This window comes from Microcaecilia unicolor, chromosome 4, assembly GCF_901765095.1.
Source record: "Microcaecilia unicolor chromosome 4, aMicUni1.1, whole genome shotgun sequence".
Taxonomy (NCBI): domain Eukaryota; kingdom Metazoa; phylum Chordata; class Amphibia; order Gymnophiona; family Siphonopidae; genus Microcaecilia; species Microcaecilia unicolor.
Window position 1 is genome coordinate 250,610,787 of NC_044034.1, and position 25,279 is coordinate 250,636,065.

General features: G+C 44.1%; 1 protein-coding gene across 1 annotated transcript in view; it reads left to right on the forward strand.

The window, feature by feature from the left end:
• The window catches only part of LOC115469687 (multidrug resistance-associated protein 5-like), a 416,281-nt gene that overhangs the window by 125,935 nt on the left and 265,067 nt on the right, over positions 1–25,279 (forward strand). Inside the window, 1 exon segment of the mRNA XM_030202474.1 lies at positions 12,182–12,253. Coding sequence (XP_030058334.1) covers positions 12,182–12,253 — 72 coding nt within the window.

Genomic DNA, 25,279 nt, shown 5'->3' on the forward strand with positions numbered 1-25,279 from the left:
GACAAGGAGGGTCGCGTTTCAAAATCTGGGCCAGTAATGGATGCCGATATGTGGGAGATTTTACAGCATTGGGGGACGGGCTTTTCCCTACATTCGAGCAGGCAAGAGTTCAATGGAATTTGTCCCAAGCAGATGTTCTGCCCTTCTTACAATGGAGGCATTACTGTGCGTCCCTGACTCCGGTACGGTCCCAGGGGCCGACTTTCTCCCGGCTAGACAAGCTATTTTGTCAAATGCCAGAAACGGCCAATAAACTGGCAGTGTGGTATGCGGTGGGGAGGGAACAGAAGGAAGCGCCCTTTTTTTGCTGGCTTAGCACGATGGTGGAGCGAACAATTGGGGGAGGAAATTACTACGGGAATGCTATCCAAATGCTTCCAGGGGGCGTTTAGAATGACCTCCAGTGCAAACCTACAAGAAATGCAGTTTAGACTGCTCCATGGTGTTTTTATAACGAGGGAGAAAGGTAAACGGATGGGATTATGGGAAGATGACACATGTGTGCGATGCAAACACAAAGTAGGGTCCCTTGTGCACACCTTCTTGGAGTGCTCGAAGTTGGGCACCTTCTGGACGGGGGTACTGGAGACATTGGGGCGTCTGTTGACAACGCAGGTGGAGTGGTATTATAGGGTGGTACTACTAGGGGATGACGACACTTTGAGAGGGCGAGGATTATCTCCATCACAAGTGCGCTTTGCCTGTGTAGCGCTAATGCTGGCCAGGAAATCAATACTGGCAAACTGGGTCGGTGAAGCACCCCCAACTGTACAGCAGTGGAGGGGCAGGATGACGCAGATGGCGCACTGGGAAATGGAGCGCACTAAATCTTCCGGCCAGAGGGGTCAAGCATATAGAGATATGTGGCGACTTTACGTGGCTATGAATCCAGGTTCACAAAGTTCTCCGGGAGAGGGCGGGGGGTTGGAGGGGGGAGGGGAGTAGCGGGGAAGGGGGGCTAATGTGGGGGGGAGGGAGATAATGAAAAAACCGGGTGTATGGAACACTGACTGACTGACTACTGGCACATGCAGGGGCAGCTTAACGGAGGAGTAAGTGACAGCATATTAAACTGCTCTATGTACAAAGAACTTTGTTGCTGGTAGGGCTACCCTTGCTTTGGAATTATTTGCGTTGTAATGTAATGCTGTTGGTGTTCTAGTACCTTAATAAAAATTACTTATAAAAAAAAAAAAAGAAATTGAAGGAAGCAGATGTTTTATTTATAACCCAACATGGTCCGTGTTTCAGCTACTGCCTGCATCAGGGGTCTGTTACATAAAAACAAGATCCTGACTGGTATTTATATGTTTTAATTTTTATCCTTTAATGTTTTATTTGATTGATTAACGTTGTTAAATTTGACATGCATGATATTGTTTTTATGTAACAGACCCCTGATGTAGGCAGTAGCCAAAACACGGGCCATGTCGGGTTATGAATAAAACATCTGCTTCCTTCAATTTCTGAGTCTGCCTTGTTCCATTTGTTGCCTCATACAATCTTCTTTCTAGTTTTTACTTAAACCATATTTACTAGACTATTATTCACTGCAAGAAAATCTGTTCTTCAAATATGTAATTAACTTTCTTCAAAGACAGGTAGGATATAAACCTCATTCAGGAATGTCATAATCTGGCTGAGCCCAGTGGGATGAAAAGACATCATCGTGTGGGTCACTTTGGTTTTTATTTTTATCCCCACACTTAGGACATGTGTGGTGACTTTTTTGGTTCCCCAACTTTTATTCAGTAGAATAGCATTAGGCCACATCAGTTTCCCACTACCATGACATCTTAGACAGGTTTTTCAGTTACTTCTAAGTTTTCTTAATTATTTTTTTTATGTGACATCAATTGATTTTTTTTAATCAAGCCATTTAGTAGAAGGGGAAGAAAATATTCTTCTGATCTTATGGGGGGTTATTCTTCATTCACTGTTGCTTGAACAGGGGGAGGGGAGGGGTCTGGCAGTGTTTTTCCAAGAGACATTGGGGGTGTAACAAATGTTTAGTCCATTTTTGCAATATTCAGAATTATTAGTGATTAAAGTGAACTCCCCAGGGTCATTTTATGCTGTTATTTTATTGTCCACAGTCTTTAACTGTTGCTGCCTGGGATCTTGTTTTACGGAGTATTGTGGATTTTGGTGGTTCAGTTTGCAGATGTGATGATCATGGGGGATTTTAATATGCATGTAGATGGTGGAAAGGATGCACAAGCTTCTTATTTTATATGGAGGACTTATGGTTTCTAATGAGTAGAGGGGATACTCATATTGCTGGGCATGCTTTGGATCTGGTATTTTTGAGGGAAGAGAGGGGCTATTCAGTAAAGTCTTTTTCTGTTTTGCTTAAATGTTCAGATCATTTAGCAGTTCTGTTTAGAATCGGGATTGGAAGGACAGAAATAGACAGTTGTTGGCAATAGGGAGATGGTTAGAGATTTTGCTGGGTTGAACTGGATGTCTCTGTATGAGAAATGTCAGAAGGGTTTCATGGGGGTACTTTGAGGGAGTAGGTAGTAGAGTAGGCCCAGGTTTTGGAAACCATGGTAGAGAAGGAGGTGCCTTGGAGATTGAAGGGGGGACAAAGTTCAAGGGGAAAACAATGGTTTCCTACGGGGTTGCTCATGTTAAAGAGACAGTTGAGAAGGTTGGAGAGATGGTGAAGAAAGACAAAATGGGAGGCGGATAGGTTAGATTTGGAAGAACAACGTTTTTGTGTTACTCAAGTTAAGGCAATAAGATAGCCTATATGCATTCCTTGATAAAAGGTGGTCCTAACCTGACCCAAAAAGTTTTTCAAATATTATGTAGAATGCAGGCTACTACACTTACGAAGGAGGTGCAACCAAAACCCAAGGTGGAATTGTTAGCAGGGTATTTTCATAGGAAGATAGGCGATTTGTGGGAGGGGCTTTTATGTGAGGAGAGGCAGGCTGATAAGGAGGAACATCTGTTTATGATGTCTCTTGTGGAGTGCCTCAAGGTTCTTCCCTTTCCCCAGTGTTATTTAATTGGCTTTTGGCGCCACTGATTAAGATGATTCAGCAGTACCCTGTTAGGGTTTATGTCTATGCTGACAATAGTTTGCTAGTAGGATTTTTTTTCTCCTCGCGATATAGATTTGACTCCAGCGTGTGTATGTGTGCCTCCTTTTTTGCTGCCCTTCACAATGGAACTCACTGCCAAAAGACATTCGTGGTGAACTATCCTGTGAAAAATTTTAAACACTTCTGAAAACTTGGCTTTTTACATGTTTGTTTACTCCTTCAAAGAATTGAATGAAGCAAATTGGTCAGGCAAGATTTCCCCACACAAAAGTCGTGCTGACTTGGTCTCAGTAATCCATGTCCTTGGATGTGCTCTGTAATTTTGTTTTTAATAATAGCCTCTACCATTTTCCCCGGCACCGGCGTCAGACTCACCGGTCTATAATTTCCCGGATCTCCCCTGGAACCTTTTTTAAAAATGGGCATTACATTGGCTACCCTCCAATCTTCCGGTACCATGCTCGATTTTAAGGATAAATTGCATATCACTAACAGTAGCTCCGCCAGCTCATTTTTCACTTCTATCGGTACTCTAGGATGAATACCATCTGGTCCAGGAGATTTGCTACTCTTCAATTTGTTGAACTGCCCCATTACGTCCTCCAGGTTTACCGTGAAGTCAGTAAGTTTCTCCGACTCGTCAGCTTGAAATACCATTTCCAGCACCGGTATCCCACCCAAATCTTCCTCGGTGAACACAGAAGCAAAGAATTCATTCAATCTCTCCGCTACGTCTTTATCTTCCTTGATCGCCCCTTTCACCCCTCGGTCATCCAATGGCCCAACCGATTCTTTTGCCGGCTTCCTGCTTTAAATATACCGAAAAATTTTTTTGCTATGCTTTTTTGCCTCTAATGCTATCTTTTTTTCGTAATCCCTCTTGGCCTTCTTTATCTGCTCCTTGCATTTGCTTTGAAACTCCTTATGCTGCTTCTTGTTATTTTCAGACGGTTCCTTCTTCCATTTTCTGAAGACGTTTCTTTTAGCCCTAATAGCTTCCTTCACCTCACTTTTCATCCATGCCGGCTGTCTTTTGGACAGCCGTCTTTCTTTTCTAATTCGTGGAATATGTTTGGCCTGGGCCTCCAGGATGGTATTTTTGAACAGCGTCCATGCCTGTTGTACAGTTTTTACCCTCTCAGTTGCCCCCCCTAAGTTTTTTTTAACCGTTCTTCTCAGGGCCGTGCCTAGGGTCTCTGGTGCCCCCCTGCAGACTATCGGTTGGCGCCCCCCCCCCCCCCCCGTCCAGCAGAGCAGGAACAGAAGAAGGGAGCAGGCAAGTAAGCCGGACCTCAGGAAAAAATAGCACTGTATGTATCCCTCATTAATAAGTCTCTGACTCTAAAGTTTAGCAATTTCATTAAAGCAAAATGTATTTTCACATATCACATCCTATCCAAGGAGAATGTTTTATATATGTCACCCGTCTGTGGTAAAACTTTACACAGTATCAAAATACCTCTAATATGTAGTCGTGCCAGCCGAGGAAACTAACTGTGCTCAGCTCACAAGAGACATGGAGGCATATTTTCAAAGCACTTAGCCTTCCAAAGTTCCATAGGTTTCTATGGAACTTTGTAAGTCTAAATGCTTTGAAAATATGCCCCAGAGTGAACATAAAATAAAACTTCATCCTTAAAAGATAATATCGGATGAATGCATGAAGGTGAATATGAATTCCTGTGAATGGAATCAGTTTGATTTACAATAAATCCAGATACTACTCCCTCATATATATAACAAAAAATTATTTAAGTGGAATGGAATTATTTGACTGTACTGGTAAACAGAAAAAAATACTCTATTGCATTCTACTCTCCTTTGCACCAAAGGATATAATTCAGATCAAACATTTATCTCTGATCAACTATCTCAGATCAAATATTTATTTCAGATCAAATATTAAGGTTTCCTTGCTTACAGTCACTTAAATCTACCTAGCCTTTATATAGCTATAGGATTTAAACACTCTTAAACTGAAATTCACCCTTTCTATTCTTCATAAACTTCAAGTAATCCTGAAATATTCAGATCCTTTTCTCACTAGAGAAACTTCAATCGCCACCAATCTCTTTTCACTTATATTTTCTCATTTACCACAATCAGGCACTCTTTTATAACTTCAGTCAACAAACACAGGAAGTCACAGCTGGATGTCTCTCTTGGCAAAGGACAGCTCTCACTCTGTTCACTTCCCGGGCAGATTTCTTAACAGAAGCTGATCATCCAATCAGAGAGCTCTATTTGAATGCAGATTAACATACAGACACTCATGGGAATGTTTAGTGAAAAACACCGGACTAATTTGTATATGATTTAAACAAATCTGAGCATATGACAACCAAGTACAGACTCCCAGTACCTGAATTCTGCAATTAGATTTAAGGCAAATACTTTTAAAACTTATTTTTAGCACTTTTAAAATTTCAGGTTCTCTTTAATTTGAATGCTGTTTCAAGCTCTGAAACTCACCCTGACTGAGGAGCTAACCCCAAACTGAAGCATAAATAGCAATCTGGTTGTATTCTCACGTAACTTGAAGAGCGTGCTTGCCTCAATTAATATTGCTCCTTTGCATGAAAAGGGGAGGGCAGCGGAGATAGGAGAATCACAAGTTCAGGTGAAAGATTTTGCAAGTGAGCAGACGGACGGCAGGGCTGCGGCGCTTACCTCGCTTACCGCATCAGCACGGCCCTGGTTCTTCTCATTTTATCATAGTCTCCTTTTTTAAAGTTAAATGCTAACGTATTTGACTTTCTGTGTATAGTTACTTCAAGGTTGATATTATGATCACTGTTACCAAGCGGCCCCAGTACCATAACGTCCCTCACCAGATCATGTGCTCCACTAAGGACCAAGTCTAGAATTTTTCCTTGTTGGCTCCTGCACCAGCTGCTCCATGTCCCTAGCATGTCTCGATATTACATTTACCCAGTCTATATTTGGATAATTGAAGCCACCCATTATTATCACATTGCCCATTTTGTTTGTGTCTCTGATTTCTTTTATCATTTCTGCATCTACCTGCTTATCCTGGCGAGGTGGCACTGGCACTGCACCCACTAAAACTGCTCCAGGGACCTCCATACTGCTGTCATGGAGCTAGGTATGACATTTGAGGCTGGCATAGAGGCTGGCAAAAAAAATATTTTTAAAGTTTTTTTTTTTGGGTGGGAGGGGGTTAGTGACCACTGGGGAAGTAAGGAGAGGTAATCTCCGATTCCCTCCGGTGGTCATCTGGTCAGTTCGGGCACTTTTTTGAGGCTTGGTCGCAAGAAAAAATGGACCAAGTAAAGTTGGCCAAGTGCTTGTCAGGGACACCCTTCTTTTTTCCATTAGCGGCCGAGGACACCCATGTGTTAAGCATGCCCCAGTCCCGCCTTCGCTATGCTTCTGACACCCCCCCGGGAACTTTGGTCGTCCCTGCGATGGAAAGCAGTTGAGGGCACCCAAAATCGGCTTTCGATTATGCCGATTTGGGTGACCCTGGGAGAAGGACGCCCATCTCCCGATTTGTGTCGAAAGATGGGCGCCCTTCTCTTTCGAAAACGAGCCCAATAGTAACATAGTGGTGACAGCAGAAAAAGACCTGTACGGTCCATCCAGTCTACCCAACAAGATAAACTCATATGTACTACTTTATATGTATACCTGACCTTGATTTGTATCTACCATTTTCAGGGCACAGACCGTAGAAGTACTAGCCCTGCCTCCCAACCACTAGCCCCACCTCCTAACCACTGGTGCTTCCACCCAATCTCTGCTAAGCTTCAGAGGATCCATTCCTTCTGAACAGGATTCCTTTATGTTTATCCCACGTATTTTTGAATTCTGTTACCGTTTTCATCTCCACCACCTCCCTCGGGAGGGCATTCCAAGTATCCACCACTCTCTCCATGAAAAATTACTTCCTGACATTGTTCTTGAGTCTGCCCCCTTCAACCTTATTTCATGTCCTCTAGTTCTACCGCCTTCCCGTCTCAGGAAAAGGTTCGTTTGCGGATTAATACCTTTCAAATATTTGAACATCTGTATCATATCACCCCTGTTTCTCCGTTCCTCCGGGGTATACATGTTCAGGTCAGCAACAGGCTCATTTTCAAAAGAGATGAATGGCCATTTTTTGACATAAATCGGAACAGGGACGTCCATCTCCCAGGGACATCCAAATCGGTATAATCAAAACCCGATTTTGGACGTCTCCAACTGCAGTCCGTCGCAAGGACGTCCAAATTTCAAGGGGGCATATTGGAGGCGTAGCAAAGGCAGGACTTGGGGTGCCTAACACTTGGACGTCTTCGACCCATAATCGAAAAAAGCAAGGAGGTCCATGACGGATACTTGGACGTTTTCACCCGGATGTGTTTTTATTACAAATAAGGCACAAAAAGGTGCCTGAAATGACCAGATGACTACCGGAGGGAATTGGGGATGACCTTCCCTTTACTCCCCCAGTGGTCACTAACCCCCTCCCACCCTCAAGAAACATCTCTAAAAATATTTTGTGCCACCTCTATGCCAGCCTCAGATGTCATACTCAGCTCCATGACAGCGCATGAAGGTCCCAGGAGCAGTTTTAGTGGGTACTACAGTGCACTTCAGAGAGGCGGACCCAGGTCCATACCCCCCCCCACCTGTTACATTTGTGGAGGAAACAGCGAGCTCTCCAAAACTCACCACAAACCCACTGTACCCATATCTAGGTGCCCCCCTTCACCCGTAAAGGCTATGGTAGTGGTGTACAGTTGTGGGTAGTGGGTTTTGGGGGGCTCAGCACCCAAGGTAAGGGAGCTATGTTCCTGGGAGCAGTTTATGAAGTCCACTACAGTGCCCCTTAGGGTGCCCGGTTGGTGTCCTGGCTTGTCATGGGGACCAGTGCACTAGAAATGCTGACTCCTCCCATGCCCAAATGGCTTGCATTTGAACGTTTTTGACTTGGTCGTCTTTTTGGTTTCAAAAATTGCCGAAAATCGAAGACATCCAAATCCAAGGATGTCCAAATTTAAGGACATCCTTGGATTTGGACGTCTTTGACAGCATTTTTGAAACGAAAGATGGACGTCCATTTTTTTTCGAAAATACAGTTTTCCCTGCCCCTGGATTTGGATGTTTTACAAAGACGTCCAAATCGCAACTTGGACGTTTCTTTCGAAAATGCCCTTCCACGTCTCTCCTCATACGTCTTGTAACGCAAATCCCATATCATTTTTGTAGCTTTTCTTTGCACCGCTTCAATTCTTTTTACATCCTTAGCAAGAGGCTTGGCCACTGTTTGGAAAACAGGATACTGGGCTAGATGGATCATTGGTCTGACCCAGTATGGCTACTCTTATGTTCTTATTCATTGGACATTGTTAACATTACAACAACCCTGTTCCAGAAAAGCATTAAGATCATGACCCTAAGAGAACTATGGAAAATGAAGCTATGATAACCTGGGACAAACCCATCCTGACAGAAAAAAAGCTGGATTCAAGAAAATTGGATATAGTGGTAAAAGAGCAAAATACCAGAACAACATTAATCATAGAGGTATCTGTCCCATGCTATTACTCTGTGAATCGCATGGAGAGACAGAAGATCCTCAAGTACCAAGAAATGCAGTGTGAGCCAAGAAAATGTGGCAGAAAGATATATAAATATTTCTCATCATTGTGGGTGCCATAGGCTTGATCATAAAGAATTTCCAAGTATATATGGATAGGTTGCATATACATGTTACATCTTACAAATTCAAAGGGAAGCTCTCTTTGGCATGATGCAAAGTACTATGGCAAGAGTTAGCAGTAAATTTGAAAGACTGAGATCATACTCCACATTCCTTTCCTTAGGAGTAATGTTTCTGCACAAACAAACCCAGTTGGAGAAATTGCCCCCATGATAAACCAAAGATGATATGTAAGATATGTTTTTATTGCAGAACTTCATACATTCAGGTGAGGACAGTATATGCGAAAGATGACAGTGTTAGAATACATAAGTAAACCATATAAGTATTAAAATGATAGTCTCAAGGGGAAATGCAGGGTTGAGGGGTAGGAGTGCAAAATAGGGAGAGTTGGGCGATCAGAGGCTGACAAAGCAGTATAATTTTGTGGTTTATAATGTGATAAGAAACCCAGATCTTTCTTGTTTCTGGATTGTTTTAAATTTTCTTCATGGTTTTTGATAGGGTGAAATAGTCCTGAGAAATGCTCACCCACAGAGGTATCATCTTTGGTTTCTCATGGGGGCAATTTTTCTAACTGGGTTTATATGTGCAGAAACATTACTCCTAAGGAAAGGAATGTGGAGTATGATCTCAGTCTAAGGACGTCCAAATTCAAGGATGTCCTTGATATTTTTGAAATGAAAGATGGACGTCCAGCTTTTTTCAAAAATACGCTTTTCTCTGCCCCTGGATTTGGACATTTTACAAAGACATCCAAATCCAAACATAGACGGTTCTTTTGAAAATGCTCCTCCACATCACACAACATAGCTGGTTAGGTGTGGATATTCAGTGTTTAACTGACTATGTTCAGCGGTTAAAATAAGCTGCATAAAAAGCAGGCCTATAATTAACCAGTTAGCTCTGAATATCAGCTTAACCAGATAATTTTTTTGTGGTTAAAAAAAACAGATGTTCAATGCCGCTTGCCGGAAATGGTCTGGCATTGAATATCCGAGTTTAATGCTGGCGGTGGACAGCAAAAGTGCTGCCAGCTGTCGGCTGAATATTGGGCCCAATGTGTCTTGTTCACTACCTGCACTGCAAAATCCAACAAAGGAGTGGAGAAAAAAATCCTCAGACTTAAGGGACAGCAATATTAGAACTTCATTCTGACCGCTGTCATAAGCACAGTCATTGGCAGAAGAAACTCCAGTTTCAAGCAGTGTTGATAGAACAACAAACCAAGGTACATTGGACATGCACTCAAAGGCTAACGTTCATAAATATATTCTTCAAAAGGTTCCTTCAAACTTCAACAAACACGGACTGCAGAACTTTCCCGTCCTGACAAAAGACCTTTGTTTCGCTGACCAATCCGGCCACTTCAGGGGATTACAAAGTCAACCAGTGTAATCCCCTGAAGTAGCCAGATAGTTCAGTGAAACGAAGATCTTTTGTCATTGGTCAGCAAAATGAAGATCTTTTGTAGAGAGGGGAAGGTTCTGCAGTCCATGTTTGAAGTTTGAAAGGCACTTTTTGGTGAATATATTTATGGATGTCAGCAGAGAAGTGACTGTTCTATTTCAACCTTTGAGTGCATGTCCAATGTGCCTTGGTTTGTTGTTTTATCAGTTATTTGATGTTTAGTTTGGTTACAGGTCTTACCTGTTACAGGCCTCAGTTGTATCCCCCCTCCCCCTTTATTTATTTTACCTAGGGATTCCCATCAGTGATATTATTTCATTCTGTTTGTCCTTGGAGAAAGCAAGTTATTCATCTGTAGCAGATGTTCTCTGAGGACAGCAGAATGAATATTTTCAGTTCCCCACCCACATCCCTTTGGAGTTGAATTATATCAGCTATTTCATCATACTGAGCTAGTCCTATGAGACAGTGGTGGGTGGAAAGATGCGTGAATGTGTGGTGAGCTACTTCCAAACAAAAATTCTGGGGAGTGCTTGCTGCCCATGATGGATGATGCCACCTATTAGTGAGAATACTCATCCTCATGTCCTTACTACGGGTGAGTAACTTCACTTTCCTGATCTTGTCTCTGAATCTTGCTTCATGCATCTTCATATCATATCTCCTAGTTCTAGAGCTGCTTTTCTCTGAGCGTTTGAGTTAATGGGAATGCATGTGATGATATGGAGATACATATTTGTGTGGGCAAATAAGTGCTTATGGGCAGGTTCATGGCAAGAGTAGTTGACATTAACAGAGTATATATGGTGAATAGTAATCCTGTCTGCCTTGAATAATTGGTGGCAAACCTTTTTTGACTATGCTGAACAGCTTCTAAATATTCCCTTTTACAATAATTGATATTCAGGAAACCTGAATATCTTGAGATATTCGCTCTCCAGAATAACAAAACATAGTAAATGTTTATAATAAGCTGCTTGAGTTTAAGATATATTAATTTTTTTCTTGAGAAGACACTGAAATATTCATCATCGATTACATTATTAACAGAAGATATAACATTTTAAGCAGCCAAAAAATGGTGAAATATATCTTTTGTAAACATACACAACAAACTTCAAGCTAGAAATTTAAAGACATAGAAGATGATGTATGAAGCTGTGACTGGCTTTGCAAACAGGACCTTGTGCACTAGAATGGCAAATGTGATGCACAGTCATGTTTGTGAAATTTGCCTGTTCTATTTCTTGTTTTAGGAAGTAAATTTTTCTGTTTGTGTAGCCATTAGCAAAAGTTGGGGTCCCTTTCACTAAGGCACAGTAGGCCTAATGTGGGCCTACTGAACACTAAAGAGCACTACCACGGGACATATTGAGGTCTCCCATTGTAGTTTTCTGCATAGCGCACGCTAATCCCATGCTGGAATTTGTTTTTTTATTTTCCAGAGTGGGAGGCCATGGCCAGAGAGTAGGCATACCTACGCTAATCGGGTAGCTCAGGCACATTACCGTGCGCTACCCAATTAGTGAGGGAATAGCGCAGGAGACCTTGCCACCTTCTAATTGGTGGCAGTAAGGGCTCCTGTGGTAATGGTCATGTACTAATGGGGAAATTAGTGTGTGGCCATTACAAAAAAATATGGCAAGGCAGCCATTCTACTGCCATGCTAAAAGTGGCTGCAGCACACAGAAAACCCATGCACTGAGACCAGTGCCGGCCACTTTTTAGTGCAGCTTGGTAAAAGGACCCTTTAGTCAGCTAATGAACTAAAAAATAATGCAAACTATGCTAAAAAAATAATGCAAACTACACATGAGCAAAATTTTGTTGAAAATTAACTAGGAAGCTGTGGTTTTGCAAAAGAAGTTTATAAATCTATGCTGATATTTTGCAAGAAAAATGCCACAATTTGAATTTGGATGTTAAAATGAGTCTGCAACATGAGAACTTCCTGTGGTATTGGCTGATTTTGGCAAAAATATTTGCTGCTTCATACATTAACCTCCTTGGTTGAAGAAAAATATATTGATTGACACTTTTTCTTTTTTAGGGCAAACTGGTAGGAATTTGTGGAAGTGTTGGAAGTGGAAAAAGCTCTCTAATTTTAGCCATATTGGGACAGGTAAAATGTTTGAAAACAACTTTCAGTCCTACATGTTAGGTACAATACTATAGATATGCAATAATTATTTTTTGGTAGAAACTCAATTTCGTGTGCTATTCTAGAATATTCTTCAAGGAAGACTCCTCTATATACTTGGTTCAATTTTTTAAATTAGAATTTTGAAAAATATACAGATTTCTCAGAAAAAGTAGGCAATATTCCAACTCAAAACTAATAAAACTTCAAGAAAATTTAACAAGAATATTAAGCTGAAATAATATAGTCCTTCTCAAGAAGATGCATCAGCACGTCTAAGAATGTAAACCAGCAATCTAAGAAATTCAAATTTCTCTTGGGGTCTTGTTTACAAAGGCACACTAGTGTTTTTACCATGTACTAAAATTACAACACACTAACTGTGTAGATGCCCATAATATTCCTATGGGCATCTACATGGTTAGAGTACGCTAATTTTTAGCACATGCTAAAAAATGCTAGTGCGCCTTTATGTTTCAGTCATTTTTATTGAAATAACATGTTACCAACCATCAACCTTTTATAGCAAAAATTGTAGAGCTCAAAGTAAACATCCCCACTTCCCTTCCCCAAACCTCCTCCCCTTTCCAAGTACAAAATGAAGCATTCAAGCGTTACAGATCAGTGTCTTAAATCTAGGCAATAATAATAAGTTCAATAAATGTCCCCTAGCTGCAGGGGTAAGAGTCTCCCAAAACGGGGACCACCTATGTTGCAATCGTAGGGCCCTGGTGGGGGCAGAGTTGTTCATCTCCAGTCTCTCAAGTCGCATTACAAGCAGCATTTGACTATGCCAGTACTGAACTGACGGGGTGCGTGTAATCAGCCATCCTGACAGAATTGTTTTCTTGGCAATAATTATGGCTCGCGCCACAAAGTCTCTATATCTCTGGGGTATGGTTGGTCCGAACCTGGGTTGTCCAAACAGCAACATTGGGTCATAATGCCATCCGACTGACTATATATTTGAGATCTGCGTCACTATTTTTTGCCAAAAAATTGTTACGCTCGGACAGTTCCAAAACATGTGTCCCAGAGTTGCCCCCTCTGCTCCACACTTCATATAAGCTCTGTCAGGTGACAGTCCCATATGGAAGGCCCCTCGTGGAGAAAAATATGCACGCAAAGCAAATTTATATTGTAATTCCCAGTGGGCCGTCACCATAGTGCTCTTATTCAAGCCTATGGCGTGCTTTAAACGTTGTTGTGGATATTACAATACCTAGATCTTCACTCCATGCGGTATCCAGCCTGGTAAAGTCTAGCTCGGTTGCTGTGTCTTTAATATGTCTGTGATGAAATGACAACGGCACTTTCTGCACCCAACGAGAACGCTGTAGCCAATTCTTCCTGCACATCCTCAGTTAAAGACTCCCATGGCAGGCTGGCGATATAATGCTTTAATTGATGATAGTGGAAGATGTCTATTGGTATTAAGAAGAATTGTTTTTTGCAGCTCCGCAAAAGTTTTGATCTGGCCCTCCTCCTTTAAGGCCTGCACTAAGTAAACCAAGCCTCTTCGACGCCATCTGCGAAAAGCGCCATATATTTGTCCAGGAGGAAAGTCTGGGTTGCCACAAATAGGTAGAAATGGAGGAACTCCCTTATTAGATACAGGGGGTCTTAACTCGTGCTAAAAATCAGCTGGTGCTAACTGCTGAGACACCCATTATATTCCTGTGGGTGTCTCAGCATTTAGCACCAGCTGATATTTAGCATGAGCTAAACACAGTAGCTCATCTTAGTAAAAGACCCCCATAGAATTTTCAAGCTGCCCTGGATAAAAAAATCAAAAACAAAAACATATAGGACCTTTTACTAAGCTGCGTTAGTGTTTTTGGCAGGTATTAAAAATAAGCATGCGCTAAACACTAGAGATGGCCATATATTTCTATGAGCATCTCTAGCATTTAGCGCACGCTAAAAATGTTACTGCGGCTTAGTAAAAGAGCCCCATAGTTAACTTGTATGGGGAACATAAAACATTGCCCCCATTGCCAAAACTTTAGCTTTTAAAGAGAGGAAATTTTTTCTACGAATCTATGTAATTCATAAACACATCCAAGAAAACTTGAAGTTTTTGCCCACAAGGTATCAAATGTTGGTATTTAAAATATTACTTAAAAAAATTCTTATCAGCTTCAGAGGTAAAGGCTACAAAAAGAGTGGCACATACAGAAATATTATCTTGGGAATTTTCCAAAAAGGCAATCCTCTCCCTGACCCATTGATATGACCACATCTTCACCAGCCTCATCCCCTACTTGAACTGAAGTCTGATTCAACAGATAATATAATTTTGGAAAAAGGAATCTGTTCTGCACTGGAATTTTCAAAACTTCAACAAAATATTTTCTTAAAATCTCAGATGAAGCAAGTTATTCATTATTCATCCTATCAGATATTCCAATGCATCAATATCAGTGTGTAGACTGAGGCTGCCTTAATGGCTACAGTCCCCAGTAATTATAGTGAAGAGACATGAACTTCCACAGTTTTAACTCAACCTTCAAGAAATTCCATACACCTAGGGCAAGATGCACAAAAGTCCTCATTACAGCTGTTCCGTACTGAATTCCATAACGAATCGGTACGGCAGTGGCGTTCCTAGGGGGGGGCTGACACCCGGGGCGGATCGCCGATGCACCCCGCCCCCCTGGGTGCAGCGCCCCCCCCGGAACAGCGCGACGCCCCCCCCGGCGAAAGAACCCCCCCCCGGGTGCACGCCGCTGGAGGGGGGGGGTGCCACGCGCCTGCCGGCTCTTCGTTTTCATGCTCCCTCTGCCCCGGAACAGGAAGTAACCTGTTCCGGGGCAAAGGGAGCATGAAAACGAAGAGCCGACAGGTGCGCGGCACCCCCCCCCAGCGGCATGCACCTGGGGCGGACCGCCCCACCGCCCCCCCCCCTTGGTACGCCACTGCGGTATGGAATGGCTATGCACGAAGGATAGGGAATGCAAATGAGCTGCTTGTTGCAGCTCACTTGCATTCTCTAACCCTTCGTTAAAACCGTCGATAATCGGCCCGTAAAGCATGCGCAGAGCAGCCAAGCGTTATGCTGGCTGCTCTGCGCATGCCAAAAACGTCAAAAAAACCCCAACCAAAACAAACACGTCCCTTATGGACGGCCTATCCCCCCCCCCCCCCCACCCGAGATTGCCACTGCTCCCCACTCCCCGCTGCAGTAAAATCGTGACTTTTTTAGGCAGCCCCAGCCCCCGTCCCTCCCTCCCTTCCTCTCTTTCTGCTTTTATAGAAAAAACAGCTCCCACCATCATCCGCCCCATGCCCCACCCCCACCGCCCCCCCGAGGTCGCCGCCACCGCCGCTCCCTCCCTCCACAGGGCCCCCCTCCGTCTGAAACCGGACCCGTGCAGCGCCTCTCACCTCTGTGAGAAGGCGCTGCACGGGCAAGAACAGCTGATCGCCTCCTCCGAGTCTCCGACATCCCTTCGTTCCTCCTGGGCCCGCCCTCGTCTGACGTAGGTTACTTACGTCAGACGAGGGCGGGCCCAGGAGAAAGGAGGGACATCGGAGACTCGGAGGAGGTGATCAGCTGTTCTTGCCCATGCAGTGCCTTCACACAGAGGTGAGAGGCGCTGCACAGGCCCGGTTTCAGACGGGGGGGGGGGCCCGGTGGAGGGGGGAGCGGCGGCGACGACCTCAGGTGGGACGGCGGGGGTGGGGCATGGAGGCAGAGGATGGCGGGAGCTGTTTTTTCTAAAAAAGCAGAAAGAGAGGAAGGAAGGGAGGGGGGGCTGGGGCTGCCTAAAAAAGTCACGATTTTAATGCAGGGGGAGCAGGGAGCAGCGGCGACCTCGGGTGGGGGGGGGCAAGGCTGTCCATAAAGGACGTTCCTGATGAGCGTTTTTGCCCCCTCCCAATTTTTTTTTAACATTGTTTTTGAAGCCGGGCAGCCCCAACGAGAGGTACAGACCTCTCGTTAGCTTTCCTGGAGTTTTCCTGCGTTAGGGCAAGCGGAAAACTTTAGTGCATCTCATTTCAATAGGGTTTCTACACAATTTGCTCATCTGCATTCCGTTTTCGTTTGCTGCTACCGTCGTCGGAAATTGGGCTTTAGTACATGCCAGGGTTAAAAACTTGTTCGTTAAAGGCTTGTTAAAGGCTCATTTAGTTTAGTGCATCTTGCCCCTAGAGTGTTAAAGAGTAACAGTTGTTTCTTCTGTAAAGGTACACACCTGGTCCACCATTTCCCAAAGGATGGACTGTACCTGGACACCACCTCTCAAATATCTTTTGAAGAAACATTTTGAGGAGCAATGGTAACAGCATCACTGGTATCAGAGTCTTTAGGGAAAAGCACTGTTTAAGGCAATAATTTAGGTGAAATAGCATGAGGCAAATTAACACATTCTCTTCCTTCAAGCTCAGCATCCTTCCCTCCAAAGGGAACACTTGTTTCATAAAAGAAGATGGAGGAGGAAGTGACATCATCATTCAGGTATGGACACCTGAGAGTTGAGCTCTGTCAGGGCAGTTGCAAATGAGCTTTTTTTTTTACCCCCTTCCGTACCCCCACACAGTTGTATTTAGAGTGCTGAGCATTTGGTGTGGAAATGTCAAAGAGGAAGAAATTAGAAACATTGAAATGCTTATCGGAGGGAGAGGAGGGCCATCAATCTCAAGTGAGCAGGGCTGGGGCAGGTTTTGCAAAGGTGGCAGCAGAGCAGGTGGACCCAGATGACAATGACACCATTCTCTCTGGAATAAACTAGGAGGAGATTACAAAAAAAGAGGTAGTGTGCTGGTTTAAAGTCTTAAAGACTGAAATGCAGGCTGATGTGCAAAAAGCACTGTCAGAGAGCAAACGAGATATTAATGAAATTGAGAACAGAGTGAAACAGATAGAGGAATACTGGCAATCTATACACTCAACTCAGCAGGAGAATCAAGAGACAAGAGGTTTCAGATCTCTTAGAGTACCTCAAGAATTGGTCGTGCAGGTTCAGGGGGATTTTAGAGGTGGAGCAATATAAACACTGTGTGAAAATTGTCATCAAGGAGGAAGTGACGTCACCGTTCAATATGGTCGTCTGAAGCGAGAGCTCCCGCTTCCCAGAACAAAAAAGTGTGGCGATACCCTATTTCACATCTTAAAGGAGTGGAGGAGTGGCCTAGTGGTTAGGGTGGTGGACTTTGGTCCTGGGGAACTGAGGAACTGAGTTTGATTCCCACTTCAGGCACAGGCAGCTCCTTGTGACTCTGGGCAAGTCACTTAACCCTCCATTGCCCCATGTAAGCCGCATTGAGCCTGTCATGAGTGGGAAAGTGCGGGGTACAAATGTAACAAAAAAAAATTGTGAAGCAAACTGTCTTCTTGTCGTTCCTAACATATTGACGCAGCGCAGGGTCCATGAGTAAAGCCGCGGATCTCTCCCAGTTTGCTTATATCAGCTCCGTGACGGAGAAGCACATGGCAGCAATAGAACATGGGGCGGTAGACTCAGCGAGCGCGGGAGCAGGGCCAGCCTCACAAGACCTGTTTACTCCAGAACATGATCGGGGGGATTCTGAGGCGGTCAACCAAATGGAGTTGCGAGATTGGATCAAAGAAATGCGGTCGGATCTTAAAGCGGACCGCTCTGACCTCGCGACTATGGGAACAGACCTACGCAATGAAATTCGGGATCTGGGAAATCATTTAGAAGAGGTAATGGGCCGAGTGGAGGAGCACGAGGAGGCAATTGGAGGCCTTACCCACCAGGTCGGAGAGGTACATGTGGAGATCCAGCAAATGACTGATAAACTGGAGGATCTCGAAAATCACAGCAGGCACTGTAACCTCCGTTTCAGAGGCTTACCAGAGACTCCATTATATGCAGATTGTGAAGATGTGGTGCAGCGGGTGGTGAGCGCCTTATTATCGGAAGCTGGCTTGCCCATTGAACCCAAATATGTCCATTTGGTGAGATCACACAGGGCATTGGGTGGGGCGCGCAATAATCTGCCCAAAGATATAATTGCCTGCTTCCAGGACTTTAAGTTGAGAGAGCGAGTGATGCAGGCAAGTCGCAAGCTAGATAATTTTAAATGGGACTCTTACCCAGTTTCAGTATTTCAAGATTTGGCTGCTGTTACCCTGAAGAGGTGGGCGGATTTGAAACTGGTTACTGCACGGCTGCGTGAGCTGGGCATTGAATATCGATGGAGACATCTCTTCGCCCTGGTGTTCTACAAGTATGGTGGTCAGCATCAAATAAAGTCGGTGGAGGAAGCCCGTCAGCTTTTACCTACAGAGGATAGAGCTATAACTTCCATGCAGCCTAGCAAGCCACGTTCTGCTTCACTTTCAGCTCATCCGAAATGGCAGCGAGTGACCAAAGGCAATAAGAGATTGAAGCGTCAAAAGTCGGCTACGCAGCTGACTTGAGCAGTGGTGCATACATTGCGAACAGTTCTGTATTGGCAACCTTATTATTGGGTTATTTGGTGGTTGTCCATTGCAATTTTGGGGTGACTTCTACAATTGACCTTATAGTAGGCTTATATGTTTGTGTCCGGTTTAAATGTTAATGTTACAGGCCTTTTTCTTGATGTTTAGGGTATCCTTGATGCTGCTTTATAAATTTTTGCTGGGTTACTGGGGGGGGGGGGGGGGGGGGGGAGGAGAGGGATTCACTTTCTCTATTACATGTCCCTTCTGTTTGTAGGAAGGGATCTTACTGGATGGCACGGGTTAGGGGTGGGAGGGAGGGAGGGGTTGGAGGAGGGGAGAGGTCTTGGACAGGGTATAGCGAAAATGTGGTGGGGGGTCTGGGGTCGGATTTGGAGGGAGGATGGTCAATGGGATGGCTGGTGTATGGGTTTTTTCCTTTTGAATGAGTGATCTAAAGTTGGGGCTCTTGAATGTTAGAGGATTAAATGTTTCTATGAAGCGCCAGCTTCATAGGCGGTCGGTGACTCAACTGTTTGGGGAGGCTAAAATGGGTGGAGCTAAATAGTGGGTGGGGTTAAGGCGGGGCCAAGGTGTGGTTGAATGAAGTGTGATTGGAAAGGTTAAAATCCTTAGTGTAGGGAGTAGCCCTTAGATTGTAAGCTCTCCAGGGACAGGAAAATACCTATTGTATCTGAATGTAACTCTCCTTGAGCTACTGCTGAGAAAGGCGTGATCTAAAATCACATCCAGAAGACTAGTACCACACATAATAAAGTGATATAAAACACAAAAAATGTCACTTAGGACCTAAAGAACAATTCTACAATACCATAATAGCACTAACTTCCAGGAGTCATACAGCAAGGGCAGCAGCGTAAACAGTGCAGTGGGCACTAGAACATCAATACTGGAAAACTAAACAAGCCGGATTAGAACAGATCAGCCCTATATAGACATTCAATGTTAACAGAATACCTAGGTGTTCACACACACAGAACACAGATAGACCCTCACCAGGTATAGAACTAAAAATAGAAATATGTAGATAAAAATACAAATACTTATGGATTAGAGCAATATAACTAGGCATACCTCAGATGTATAGTCAAATGTAAAGTATTTCAATTTTCTTCAACCCATATTCTTAAAAATACACTAATATGATTTTAAGAACTTCTGAAATTAAACCGAACCCCAAGAAACTAGACTCTCCAATGCAACACTAAAATATATGCCAAATGTAAAGATAGCAGATGTAAATGTTAAAATATGACATATTCCAATCACATTACAAATTAACAAAAATAAAGCAAAAAATGGAAATAAGGCAATATCTTTTTATTGGACTAACGTAATACATTTTTCAACTAGCTTTCAGAGGCCAAAACTTCCTTCCTCAGATCAGGACAATATGCTGCTGTTATGGTATACTGTTGTGACCTGACGAAGGAGGCTTCGATCTCCAAAAACTACTAAAAAAAAAAAAGTATTAGGTTAGTCCAATAAATGGTATCATCTTATTTTCCATTTTTTGTTTTATGTTTATAAGAGTAGAATAACATTACTACCACACTACTTTATCCTAAATTAAAAATACATTTTTTCTACCTTTGTTGTCTGGCCGTTTAATTTTTCTAATTGTTGGTCGCAATTTCTGCATGCTGCTTTCCTCTATCAAGGGTTTCTTGTCCATTCGTCCTTTTTCTCTCTTCTCTTGTCTTCTTCACATCCTCCACTACATCCATCTCCAACATTGATATTTTCTTCTCAGCTTTCTTCCATTTATTTTTTTCCATTTTTCATTCATTCTTACTATAGTCTTCAATTTTCCTCTTTTTACTGAATCTACCTAGAGCTTTCCATCTTTTCCTTTCCTTTTATTTCCCGGTCTCATTTAACTCTATTCTCTCCCCTTCCAACCAGCATTTCCTTTTTCCCCCTTCCATCTAGCATATCCCCCTCTCCCCATTCATCCAGGCCCCCCACTCTCCCATTCCAACCAATGTGTCTCCTCTCTCCCTCTTCCGAGTATCTCCCTTTTTCTGTCTCCCCCTTCCATCTAGCATGTCCCCACTCCTCCCCTTCCATCCAGCATGTCCCCTCTCTCTCCTCCATCCAGCTTCTCCCCTTCTCTATCTCTACTTACATCCAGCTTTTCCCACCTCTCCCATCTCCCATCCAGCATGTCCCCTCTCTCCCCCTTCCATCCAACATATCCTCTTTGTCTCCCCCTTTCAACCAGCATGTCCCCTCTCTCCCCTCCTTTTAGCTTCTCCCCTCTGTCACATCTTTCATCCATTGTTTCTCTCTTTCTTCCCTCCATCCAACATCTCCCACTCCCTCCCCCTTCCATTCAGCGTTTTCTCTCTCGCTCTCGCTATCTTTCCATCCAGTCTCTCCCCTGTCTCTCTCTCTCTCTCTCTGATTGTATTTCCTCTTCCCCTTCACTCTACCAGTCGGAACTTAAGTGGCTCAGGCTGCTGCATTTCGGAACTAGCCACGGAACAGGCATCCTGCATAGGCGCGACCTCCGACTCTGCTGTTCTTCTCAGTCGCCGGGAGAGGAAATGACGTTGGGGAGAGGGCAAGGCTGGCAAAGTCGTCACATCAGATGCGTGAATACAGGAAAGTGCGACCCCGCGGCTCTCTTCTCTTTTACTCCTCTGAGTCTAAACCGGCAGTAGTGGCAGTCAGCGTTAGCAACGGGAGGAAGGTAGTCAGAAGTCATGGTTGGGGCTGGGGAGGCTTAGCCTCCCCAAGCCTCTTATACCGGGCGCCTATGGCCAGCTTCTATTTAGGGAGCTGCTCCGCTTAAAGATTGATATAGCTATGATTCAAGAGACTCATTTGAAGACGGTTCATGAGTCACTATGTAGACATCGTAAATTTCCACAGCAATATTTTGCTTCTAATAGCGAGGGCACAAAATCTAAAGGGGTAGCGATCCTATTTGCTGAGTCTCGGCCATGGCAGATTGACAAGGTCATCCGGGATAGAGGGGGGCGGTATATCTTAATAGTTTTAATGTTGGGTGGCCAGAGGTATACATTATTAAATATATATGGGCCTAACTCTGACCACAAGGCATTTTTTGAGCGGTTAGATCAGGTGTTGCTCCAACATAAAGATGGTTCTCTATTGGTGGGTGGAGATTTCAACTTGACGATTGACCCTAGTCTAGACAATTCCACCCGGGGAATACAGTATGCGTAGCGGGATCGGGAGGTGTTTCGGGCCTTTTTAGAGAGGTGGCAGCTGATAGATCTTTGGCGTCAGGCTAACCCCACCCGCAGAGAATATACTTACTTTTCCCCTGTTCACAATTCTTTTTCACGTATTGACTTGTGGTTGGGAGAGAGGGGTTATTCTTTTGGTACTTGTGATGTCAGGATTGAGACACGAACATGGTCAGATCATAGCCCGGTGTGGTTGCAAATTAGCTTGATAGGTCCCCCAAGAAAGGCCCCGGAGTGGCAGCTGGATGATTCTTTGCTTACAGATATGTCCCACATATTTCAAATCGAACAACATATTAAAGATTATCTTCATTTTAATGGCAATGGGGAAGTCTCACCAGAAATTCTCTGGGATGGCTTAAAGGCGGTGCTCCGGGGTCATCTTATTGCATTGGGGGCGCATGTGAGGAGAGTTAAGGGCCAGCATGCCCGTCAGACTCACTTTGAGTTTGGCAACAAGGCCAGTAGACTTTTGGCTCATAAACTTAGACAGCAATCTACCCGCAACCATATTCTGTGTCTGAGGGATGAGGCTGGAGCAGTGACGTCTGATCCTTTATGCATGCAACAACTCTTTCAAAAGTTTTACGAGCAGCTTTATTCTTCTGACATTGCTCCCTCTGATGTAGATATATCGGGTTTCTTGGACCATCTTCAATTACCCCGACTTGAAGGGGGAGTGCAACATCAACTCTCTCGGCCTGTTGAGGTAGATGAGATTCTTTGGGCCATACGTACTTTGTTGCCGGCAAAGGCACCGGGGCCAGATGGCTTCACTAACAAGTTTTCCAAGATTTTTGGGGGGTTGCTGGCCCCGGTGCTTTTGAGGGTCTTTCGCTCTTTTACTGAGGGACAGGATATTCCATTGTCCTGGAACCTGGCGACTATCACAATTATCCTTAAGCCAGAAAGGGATCCACAGTTATGTGGTTCTTATCGCCCGATCTCCCTGTTAGGAGTGGATTGTAAACTTTTTACTAAGATTTTGGCCAATCGTTTGCAGCAACACCTATCTCAATTGATTCATGAAGACCAGGCTGGTTTCATTCATGGCCGTCAAACTTCTGATAATATACGTCGTGCCTTACATCTTATGTATCATGCTGAAACAACTTGTACGCCTCTTTGCCTGTTGTCACTAGACGCGGAGAAGGTGTTCGACCGCGTACATTGGCCATATATGTTTGCGGTCCTGCGGTGGTTTGGAATTGAGGGCCCTTTTTTGAGCTGGTTACACCTGATCTATAGAGCTCCATGCGCTTCCATTCATGTCAATGGTGGGAGATCGTCTCCGTTTTCTTTATTCCGGGGCACGAGGCAGGGGTGTGCTCTCTCGCCTCTTCTTTTTGCCCTTGCGATCGAGCTGTTGGCGGAATGTATTCGCACTCATCCGGAGATTCAAGGTATTCGGCGAGGGGGATTTGAAACTAAATTGCTTTTGTTTGCCGATGATCTCCTGCTTACTCTCTCTGCCCCGACGGTATCTTTCCCAGCTTTGACCTCTGTCCTTCGAGACTATGGTACATTGTCCGGGTTCAAAATTAATCTGGGTAAATCGAAAGCCCTTAATGTATCAATTCCCGAAGGCCAGGTGACCCGGTTGAAGAGGGATTACCCCTTTAAGTGGGCCCCAGTGGGTATCAAATATCTAGGGGTCACACTAACTAAAAAGTTTGCAGACCTTCATACAGCTAATTTTCCAGGGAAACTTAAAGAACTTTTTTTGGAACTTGAGCATTGGGAGGGCCTCACAATCTCTTGGCTAGGCTGCATTGCGGCGGTTAAAATGATTTTGCTGCCTAAACTTTTGTACTTGTTTATGGCACTCCCTATTTCAATGCCAGATAAGTTCTTTCGGGGGTTGCAGCACCGAGTCTTCTCCTTTATTTGGAGGAGGAGACCCCCCCCCCCCCGGGTTCGTAAGGTGGTAATGTATCAGCCACGCGAGCAAGGGGGGATGGGAGTTCCCTGGTTTTGGGCATATTATCAAGCGGCCCACCTTTGCATCTTAGCAGCTTGGATGCATAAGTCGGGTAAACTTTGGGCATGTATTGAGCAAACTTGGTTGGACTCTTTTCCATTAGCTGCTGTCCCATGGCTGCCAGACCATCAATTAGATAGGCTCCTTAAAAATTTACTCCCGTTGTTGCAAAAGCCCCTGTTGATTTGGAGAGCGGTGCGACGCCGTTTTTTCCCGAATCGCCAATATTTTCGATATATGTTTATCCGCTTTGCACCACAATTTGTTCCGGAGACTGAGACAGGGGGGTTTCAGAGGTGGGAAACACTAGGTCTGTGTGAATTGGGGCAGATCTGGGAGGAGGGTGAGGTGGTTTCCTTTCAACATCTTCAAGAGGAATATGGGATTTCAACCTCTCACTCCTTCCAATACCATCAGGTGAGGGATTTCATTTGGCGAAAAGCTAGAGTGGATTTGAATATCAATGAAACTCTTTTAGAGCGAGCAATGAGAAGTGGGGGAGGTAGAGGAGGAGTGTCTTGAATATATAGAGCTTTATTATCACATAGTAGGCTGGTCCTTTACTACTTAGCCAAATGGGAGCAAGTTATGGGTGTGTCTTATGAGTTCTCACAGTGGGAAAAGGTTTTTAAATCCCTGCTTAAAGTTTCTATTTCTAGTGCCTTAATGGAGAATGGGTACAAGATTTTGTATAATTGGTACTATACCCCAAGCAGATTACATAAGATGTTTCCCTCGGTGTCTGCTTTATGCTGGCGCCAATGTGATGGGGTGGGGGATATGTGCCATATCTGGTGGACTTGCCCCAAGGCTCAGAAATATTGGACTGATGTGTTACGTTTGGTACATAGTATCACCAAGCTTTCCTACCCTCTGAAAATGGAACACTGCCTTCTACATGTTAAGTCAAGAGGCGTCAATCCGCACATTCATCATTTGGCTACATTTGTTTTTGTAGCTAGCAAACTGGTTCTGGCAGCAGTGTGGCGGCAGAGTTCAGTACCGGGTTTGAGGGTCGTGCTCCGCAAGTTAGATCGTCTTCATCTGATGTCTAATTTGACAGCTAAGCGAACTGGCCATCTTATACCTTACCAGAAAATTTGGGACACTTATGTGACCTGGTTCTCCTGTCCGGATCCCGCTCTTGGACTTCCATAATGGCGGGGGGGGGGGGGGGGTGTTGGGGTTTACGTTGAGGTTGACTATGTTTAACAGCTTTATAGCGATGTGTTTTTCGATATCACATGTTAAGTTGTCATATGTGGACTTCTTGTTGGTGTATTGGCTTATATTTCTAATAAAAGTACAAAAAAAAATTGTCATCAATATTTGTTCCTTCTTGTTACAATTGGATGAGCACATAGTAAATCCTCAGATCCTCTTGAGATCAAGTT